Source organism: Pyxicephalus adspersus, chromosome 8 (genome assembly GCF_032062135.1).
Source record: "Pyxicephalus adspersus chromosome 8, UCB_Pads_2.0, whole genome shotgun sequence".
Classification (NCBI taxonomy): domain Eukaryota; kingdom Metazoa; phylum Chordata; class Amphibia; order Anura; family Pyxicephalidae; genus Pyxicephalus; species Pyxicephalus adspersus.
This window is the reverse complement of record NC_092865.1, coordinates 25,779,879-25,789,384: the sequence shown is the minus strand read 5'-3', so window position 1 is coordinate 25,789,384 and position 9,506 is coordinate 25,779,879. Positions and strand designations below refer to the sequence as shown.

Here is a 9,506-nt window from a genome sequence, read left to right as displayed (position 1 = left end):
TTTTTTTTTTTTTTTTTTTTTTTTTTTAATAAGCTACATGCCTTAACTCCTCCACTCCTACCATTTACTAAAATTGCACTTAGTAAATGCCTCACGGTTACCACTGCCAACCAAATACCACTCGCACCTATTGGTAACTGCCTGGCACGCAGTAACTATGGTAAACTCTGTGTTTACCCGCAAGTCTGAACCTGGCCTTTGGATAGTGGTGTCAGGATTCTGGGTAATGAGGGTGGAGGCAGAGCTGGGTAAATCACACAATTGGCAGAACAGAATTCCAATTTTTTGACATGTGAACGAATTGCCACATGTGTATTAAGCTATTTTGCAGGATGTTCTGGTTTAAATTTATCACATTCCAGCCACGTGTAAGAACATTTAGGAAATGGCAGGAGGAGGCGCAGCATATGTGCAATCTATGGCAACCATTTTGATTGCTTTGTAACCAGGGCTAGGGAAACGACACACAAACAAATAATTTTACACATATGTAATGAAGCAAACATTTTTGGTAATACATTTGTAGAAGGTAAATAATTTAATTATTAAACCAGCAAGCAGAAACATAAGGGCTACATTGACAATTGTGCACCCAGCAGTTGGAGTATTACAAGGTATGGCAAACTGCAAAAAAGAACCTCTGCAGGTTTTATTTAAATATTTATTGTAACATTAGGGCTGAATTATAAAATAATTTTGTACTGGATTATAAAGGGACCATTGCAGGTGTCTGCTATATAAGCAGACGCCTAATGTTTCCCAACTTCTGCGGAGCTTTACTATGCAAATTTTGGCCTTCTTCAGTCACTATTCTGCTGGGTCTTAACAATAATAGAAAGCCTTTTTCTGAGCAATATGACTCTCCCACAATCACACAATAAATAAAAAAAGCTTAAATGTAGGGTTCTTTATAATCTGCTTGTTTTAAAAGCAAAAAACAACTGGGGTTACTCGGCCGACCCCTTTTTTTTGACTTCACAGCCATCTTCTCCTTTTCTCCTGCATCCCAATCTCTAGCCATCTTGATTGGCTGGGCCAGAATGGGATAACTCTCACGCCCCCTGCAGTCCATCCTGGCACCCACTAGGGAAATTGGGATTGCAACAAACGGATGAATAGTGTTTAGGCAGGTATGATGACTTATTGTAGATGGGATATCATCTGTCCTTTTCTGCAATAAGGACCTTCCTAATGCCAAAACTGACTGTAGGATCAGTTTAAGTATAATATTGTGCAAATATTTACACACCGTGAAAGGTAAAACCCAGATCCCTCCTCTGATATCCTGTTCTGGCTGATGGTAGACACATCCATGTTACTGCAAAAACAACATTGAGCACCTGACACTGCCCTTTACATATCTGGAAAATGCTGTAAATCTGTGCTCACAAAACTGTGTGCAGTATACAGCAATTATGTAGAAGGAACACCTGTTTTTTGTTTCTAAAAGAGACTGTTTCATTTACCAATAAGTTTTCCTTTGATGAGGTGACTCTGCCATTGCTGCTGCCTCTGCACTGACCATTATTAATATTAGTTTATTAAGTCAGCAGAAAATGTTTGGTCTGTGCTGTCCTTTGCACCCATCCAGGTTCTTTTGTCTTACTTTACTGTATTGCAAAGAGAACAGAAGAGTGACTGGCATAGGCTGGAAATGGCCTCATCATTATGACACATCTCCTTTTTTCATTAGAGGGTATTTGTCCTCTGTATAGAGAAAATTCGGGAGCTGCAATCTTTGAAAATACATCTACAGATCACAAGCTTACAGTCTGATGATTTGGCTTTTGTGTTTTTCAAGACTAACAGATCTATATTGCAGATGTAGATCTGTTCAGGATACAAATATTAGCATTTGTTAGATGTTCTGCGATTGATTTGATAGACTAACCTCAGAACAAAAAGGTATTTTTTTGCTAATGATGTCTTCTTTCTTTCAGTCTTATTAACAAATTACATCCAGGATCAGTTAGGAAAATAAATGATGCAAAAATAAACTGGCACAAGGTAAGGAACACAATGACTTTGCTTAGATTATATAGTTATTAATGATATATTAATATATCTTGATGGTGTGATCTGCTGATTGTCTTACAGCTGGAAAACATTGGAAACTTTATTAAAGCCATGCAGGATTATGGCATGAAGCCACATGACATTTTTGAAGCCAATGACCTTTTTGAAAATGGAAACATGACCCAAGTACAGACTTCTCTGGTGGCCCTGGCTGGCTTGGTATGTACCTCTCTATTGCATTATTGAAATACCCTACTCATATTATCTTGGGAGCTTGATCAGCCATTGGTGCAGGTCACTGTTCTTGTAAACATAACTTCCATGTGTAGTTGTAGTGTGACGGTGCCACATCCCAGCATTAGGTAAGGAAATAATCTACCTATACATAGAGAACAGACAGGCTGACATTGCTGACTTCTCCCAGTGAAAATTCCCATTTCCTGGCTGCCATGCTGATCCACATTAGGTTATTGATGTAGAACAAAATACAGAAGTTAGTAATTCACTTTCTGTAAACTTGTTGTGGGTGGACGTTGGTCAATTAGTGTTTCCAAAGGTTAACAGACTTCACAATTTCTTTTAATGTGGTAAACGACATAAAATATATATCCCATTGGATTGTCAGTGGAGCTCATTTTAAAGTACTGTTATATGGTATTCTGTTTAGCGATGATGAGCTCAGTTTTGTCTCTGTGTGGAGTTGGCACGTGTATGCACGTGACAAATGTCCTGATTTATTCAGCTTGCAGGAAGATGTCTGAAGTGACATTTCCTCCTTGGACTGTCTCCCGGTGTGCTGCTATTCTGTTAGCCAGACCTCCTCCCACTTCTCTCGGGTTGTCTGAGGAAGTCATTGTTTCCCTATGGTGTCCTAAGGGGGGGGATACATCCCAATTATTCAGATACAACATAGAACTCACTTCCAGCTATTCATCCTCATGAATATTAATAAAAATGCTTAAAACAATCATAAAAGGGAATTTATTAGCTAAATATTGTCCATAATTTGCAGCATTGTAAGCAGTTTTTTTTTTTTTTTTTGTAGCACCATATCTACATGATTCAGTAATGGCAAGAGGGTAGAATTGGAGCCTTTCAGTTGTGTGGGGGTCCACAACCTCCATTGTCTGCTGTCTTCATATCTTAGGTTGGAAAGTACTGAATTTTCACAGCAGACAATGGCTTAACACCTTTCAGTAGCTGGTAATTGTTATTGGTATAAGTTCTGCAGGAACATTGATGAAGGTTCCATTTCACAACTGCAGAAGAGTATTAGGACTGAAAGTTCTGTTTTAGCCCCCAGTGCTTCTGTGTGTTCTGTAACATTGTAGCATGGTGCGAGGATAAGTAAGATGAACATGCATCCAGTGAACTCTCTTGCATTACACCGAGATGTACATAGCTTTCAGTTACGGTATTTCTCTCTTTGAGATGTCTTTGTAGCGGTTTACTTTTAATTTTTTTTTCTCTCTTCTAGGCTAAAACAAAAGGCTTTCACACCACAGTAGATATTGGTGTCAAATATGCAGAGAAGCAGAGGAGACAGTTTGATGATGACAAACTAAAAGCTGGACAAAGCGTCATTGGTTTACAGGTACCAGATTGTTTCCAACTACAAAAGAAAACAATCTTTCAGTTATGCTATGTTTCTGCAAAGGTGTTCTGTGTGTCAGTTACATTAATTTGCCCTCATTGACTCCACTCATCTACAAGTGGCTGATGTGATCTCCACTTACAGTTCTGATGTGTGTTAAGCTGTTATTGATGGGAAATGTCAGATATACAAAGTGACATTGGGTTACCGGGGGGAGGGTTACGCAGCGGGGTGTATGGCACATTGGCGTTATGTAATGGTAGTCATTTACACACATGATAAGGCCTGGAGTCCTGAATGTGTAATAGAAAGTGGAATCAGGTTGCTGGTGCAATGTGCATAATGTTATTGCATACTCAAAAATGAGTATGTTATAGAAGATAGATTATGTAGATCTTCCATTTTAGGCTTTGTACACACGTGTGAGCCTTATACCAAAGGTCAGGCTCATCTCGGGTAAGAATCTATTAGGATCACCATTCATTCATCTGTCACTCTTTGTCATTGGAATTGATCATGAAAGATCAGCCTTACGAACAGTCCTATGTCTTATGATGTCACATGATCAAAAAAGATGATCAAAACATTTAATGTCTTTAGCCAAAAGCTAAAAAACTTGTTTCAACATTTTACCAGTTCTTTGCCATATTGGTTTACTTTAAACAGACAAGCTGATTCCTATTATTAACTACCCATGTATTCTGCACCCCTGGGGAGCCTTGCAGCAAGCTATTCCTGGTTGATCTGATCATATTGTTGTTCTATTCAATGTGGTATACCTAGCAAAACTTGTTTTTCCTTCTTAGATGGGAACAAACAAATGTGCGAGCCAAGCAGGGATGACGGCCTATGGTACACGACGACATTTATATGATCCAAAAATGCAGACTGATAAACCATTTGACCAGACGACAATCAGTTTACAGATGGGAACAAATAAAGGTGCCAGTCAGGTAAGCAGCAATCGGCACCCATAGTTTTCCGAGTGCAGAATATATAACGATTGCACAGAACTTATCTTTATAAAACCGATATTTGTGTTATGATTATAAGACCATATTTTGAGGATTCCAATCACCGGATCACCCCACAGGATTTTCCTTCTCTTCCCACTCTGTACCTAATCCATGTTATTCTCCAGCAGCATATTAGACATTATTAATAGAATTATTTACCCAAACAGGGAAAAAATCCTTCCTATTCTAGAAGAGATATTTTCTTGCTCAGCAGATATGCAAATCTGTGAATTTTAATGTTAGAAAACACTGTAGTATTACAAATTAATCTAAAATACAATTTTATTTATTAGGCTGGCATGCCGGCCCCAGGAACCAGACGAGACATCTATGATCAGAAGGGAATTCTTCAGCCGATTGACAACTCCACAATCTCCCTACAAATGGGCACCAATAAGGTAGCATCTCAGAAAGGAATGAGCGTGTACGGCCTCGGCCGGCAAGTGTACGACCCCAAATACTGCGCTGCCCCCACAGAGCCAATCATACACAACGGCAGCCAAGGGACCGGCACAAACGGCTCCGAGATCAGCGACAGCGACTATCAGGCAGAGTACCCTGAGGAATACACCGGAGAGTACCCAGATGACTACCCTAGAGATTACCATGGCCAGTACAGTGACCAGGGCATAGATTACTAGGTTTATAAAGTCTACTCAGTATTAGTTCTTTATTTTATTCAATGAAGACCAAGCTAGCCTTGTGTAATTTTTTTCTGTCTTCCTTAAACACTACTATGCTTTAATATGGGAAAAACAAATTGCCTTATGTACATTCCTTATTTCATCTCTGCCTTGTATCCTTAGTTGCCTTCTAGTGCTGAGTTTAAGCAGGTTATCCGACAGCATTACCAGGAACTGCAAATGAAGTAAAAGGAATACTGTGAATATGGAAGGGAGATTTGTACAGTCAGTTAAGCTCTCACAGGACTATGCATTTTTACTGCTAAACATATCACGGTGCATGCTAGGTTCATATGTCTCCAGTGCTTTGTACTTTTTTTAATTGCTAATAGCGCAGGTAACTTTTTAACTATCTGATAGTTTTCTATTACCATAGTGTATTTTAGGTGGTTTTAAGTGAAGTAGGCCATGTGGCAGCAGCCTGTTTGTAAAATAAGACTAAATGCTGTTGGTTTTGACTTGATAGTTTGTACTTGGCAGATACACTTTAGGTATTAGTTGTCATAGAGTTCTGATCTGCCTTTTTCTCCAGCCCTTGGGACCACATGAACAGCAATACTTCAGGGGGTGGGGATTCAGAATGAAATCCTGTTATATGTGATGGGAGTTTGTGAAGTGGTACACTATAAGGGTGATATTCCTCATATAGAAGAATCATTGTGGGCAGCAGTCTTGTTTATAGCCACGCTGTGTGAGAAAGGTGCACGTTATGGAATATTCGGTAGTAATGTTATAGGGCAGAAGGGTATGACTTGTTCAGTGTACATAGTGATTAGGTAATACTTGGACATTTAGAACTGGAAGCAAACAAAACTTGCTGTGGGTGGTTCTTAAAGTCCTCTTACATGGTGGTGTGGGATTAATAAGAGTATGTACATCCTTAATCCTTAAAATTTGCTGTACATCCCAAGGACTCATTGCTACACCGCATTGGGAAGAAATCCCAGTGTTGAAGTAATCCTGCATTGCTCCAATCAGATTGAAGAGAATCTTTCAGAATAAGTGATGTGTATTCCTAATGCTGTAGTGATAATGAACTCTAGCAGGCACAAAAATAAAAAAGTCAGTGCTGCCATGAATTATAAAGTCCGTGCTGCAATCACTCCTCACAATACATAAATCTAAATTACATTCCGACACTTTCTGTTTCTATGGGCATGATGATTCCTTTGTATTTTGGAGGAGAGATCCTACGTTTATGGCCAGGTAAACAGGGTTTTTGTTTTTAGCAGTAGGCTTCTCTGTAGCTTCAGATTTTTACTGGAATAACCCCGTTTTATTAATGTACTTGCTGTGCCAGTGCTTCCTAGCATTCTTACTTGTAACTGGAGTTGGGCCATCATTTGGAAGTGGTAGGTAGTCAGAAGTGGCAATCTCATTCTTGCAGACCCTTTTAGGATAAGCTCCCCCTGCTGAATGCTGAAGACCTTTTATAATCTTCTCTTAAGTAATAAAGTTCTGTGTCAGCTCTGTAACACTCTGCATGACATCAATCTCTGCTTAGGCTAGAGGGGTTTGGCTGGTAACTTGCCAGCCATGCATCTAGAGGACAATCTGCTATCTTGATATGAGGGGTTTTGTCTTCAGGTGAAGAATATGTGTGCAATTTATTTTAATTTTTTTTTTTTTTTATTGTAATGGCAAATTTCTGGTATTTTGTACATTAAAAAAGGCTTTTTATATTTCTGTTTCTAGCCATGATGTTTCAATGGTCTAATAATGCAGGATTCCTTGTATAAAAAGTCAGTCCAGCATTTGTTGCCCCAGCAGGTCTTTGCTATAATAAAGTGTTATGCACATAATCCTTTCTTCCTTTTTGTACAACATTCCAAAATGAAATGGGAAATCATGTTCTAACCTGGCAGGATTGTGAAGGTGATAGGTGAGGGACCACATGTTCAGGGATGCAGAAAGTGTACCATTTATATTCCCATGCTACTGGCAAGTACATTTTGTGCTTTATAATCTGCCCTGCAATGTTAAGTTGCCTTTTGAAGGTGAGCCTGTACAGAGTCTGGGCCTTGCAGATGTCTTATGTACTCAGTTGCTAGGAGGCCCTGCAGCCACCCGTGTTGTAGGAACCCTCCGGGCAAAAAAGCATTTAATGCACTGTGCATTTACAGTTGTCTGTGCCATAATGTACCCATGTAGATGTGCTTAGGTTCTTTTATGTGTATTTATTGCCACAGTTCTCAGCATAAACCGATCCCATTGTATTTTTTATAAATAAATTTTGATATTTTTTTTCTTTTGAGATCTCAAAATGTCTCTGTGTTTTTTGTTTTTATATTTGATCCAACAGCTTAACTGTTTTATAAAAAGCCAAACAATAAAGATTCATTGGGATTAAAAGAGAAAATTACTTTATAGATTGGCCCTACCGTCCTATCCAAGAAGCAAATGGCAATATGGGGCAAGCACAGGTAATTTGTGGGAAAAATAAATTGAGAAAATTTTTAATTGGCTATCTGCTGGGAAATACCTACAAGGTTCCTTATAGGCAACATCGTAACTGTTGGACTATATGTCCCAGCAACCCCCACAGTTCTAATCTAATTCAGGGAAGGCAGCAAGAGGTGATTGGATCTGGCACATCTGAGAATGTTACCACAAGAAGGTGTCAACTATGTCTGTGCCTTGCCTGACCACCTTCTCTTGTCTTGTTGAGGCCACTGTAGGTGCTGCAGGTGGAGGGTTGTCATTTATCTCTGCACGTGACAAGAATCCTAACTCCAGAGAACAAGTAAATCCTGTTTGGAGATATTTTGTCAGCTACGATGGCACTTGTGACCGGGATCAGGGCTGTGTTGGTGTGTTTTTGCAATCTTCACAGCTTCTACCAGAGTAACTTGATGGGATGTGTGCCACATTTTATGTTAGGCGTGTAGTTATGGGGCAGTGACATTGACACTGATCCGTAAAAACATAACCACCGACCTCGTATTATATTCCGGCCCCTTTGTGCTACCAGAACAGTTCTGACCGGTCTATGCATGAACATAAAAAGAACTGGGAAGGTGTCCTTTGGTATCTGTCACTAAAATGATAACAGATTCTTGCACTGCTTCTGATCCCTCCAGCAGCTAAATTATGGACTCCTAATGTTTGAAAAGGTAATGTATTAGACCAGGCTACTTTCTTCCATTGCTCCATAGTCCACACATATGCCTGTTGTAGGTGTTTTCACCAGAGGACATGGATTCACATGCGTACTCCGTTTGTTTCTTTATTCTTGCAGTATGTTTGTTTGTGGCTGCAGGCTTCTTTCTTTTTGTTATTGCCCCCAAAGCTCTTTCTCTGGGGGGGTCTCAGGGGCTGTGCTGACCTTCTGTATGTATTTTTTGGAAATTTGGTCGGCATTCCAGGTCTTTTTTGTTCCAGTAAATCCTGCCACGAATACATATCCAATGGCAGTATGCCAACAGGAACATTGCCTTTAAATCATTGCAGGCTTCTGTCTGATTGAACTGTCTCAGGAAAACTTTTAAAGAAATATTAAGAGGCTGAGTTACTAATGAAATATAAGCTGCTCACAGAGCAAGGATATTTCACTTAGCTTAGTAAATGAGGCTTAAAAAAAGCTTTACGGAGTTAAACCATTCAATCTTTTTTTTTTTTTTCTTTTTAGATTGATTAGATTTTTTTCTTTGCATGTGATCACTAAGCTCAGTGATAATTCACCTTGGTGAGTTGCACAGGCTAACTCCCTTTAGTTCCCCTGAGCTCCAAAAATATTTGTTACATTTAGCGGCCCCACCAGTGGCTAATGCAATGAAGATTCTGAGGTTTATTCCCCATCCTTTTACCTAAATGGATGAATTCCTGGCATGTAAGGAATTTCTTGCATAAATACAGCAGGTTTATAGAAAAATAAGTCTGTATTAGATTTAGCTAGCGTGCTCAGATGGTATGTGTCCTTCAGGAAGCTTGGCAAGCTCTTACGAATGGAAAATGTATGAGGCGCTGCATGGACTTGTTTATTCAGGAAAAGAGCTTCTCGGAGAAATACATGAATAAATATATTTTTATAAAATAATTAACGTTTTGCCTAAAGGAAAGCTTCCAGTCAGAATAAATAATAAACCCCGGACTGCATTTGTACAAAGGAGACCTTGTCCACCTACCTGATGTGTCTGATTTGTATCTGGCATTACTGCTGTGCATTAGTATGTTGATGTCCCTTTAATGCCACTGACC

The 9,506-nt window shown here is 39.3% G+C and overlaps 1 protein-coding gene across 2 annotated transcripts in view; it reads left to right on the top strand.

The window, feature by feature from the left end:
* The window catches only part of CNN3 (calponin 3), a 23,137-nt gene extending 15,564 nt beyond the window's left edge, over nucleotides 1-7,573 (top strand). For both annotated transcript variants that reach the window (XM_072419831.1, XM_072419832.1), the window contains exons 3-7: nucleotides 1,941-2,007; nucleotides 2,098-2,235; nucleotides 3,494-3,610; nucleotides 4,417-4,563; nucleotides 4,920-7,573. In XM_072419831.1, coding sequence (XP_072275932.1) covers nucleotides 1,941-2,007; nucleotides 2,098-2,235; nucleotides 3,494-3,610; nucleotides 4,417-4,563; nucleotides 4,920-5,267 — 817 coding nt within the window. In that variant the 3' untranslated portion in view covers nucleotides 5,268-7,573. The remainder of the gene's footprint in view (nucleotides 1-1,940; nucleotides 2,008-2,097; nucleotides 2,236-3,493; nucleotides 3,611-4,416; nucleotides 4,564-4,919) is intronic.
* The last annotated feature ends 1,933 nt before the right edge of the window (nucleotides 7,574-9,506 follow it).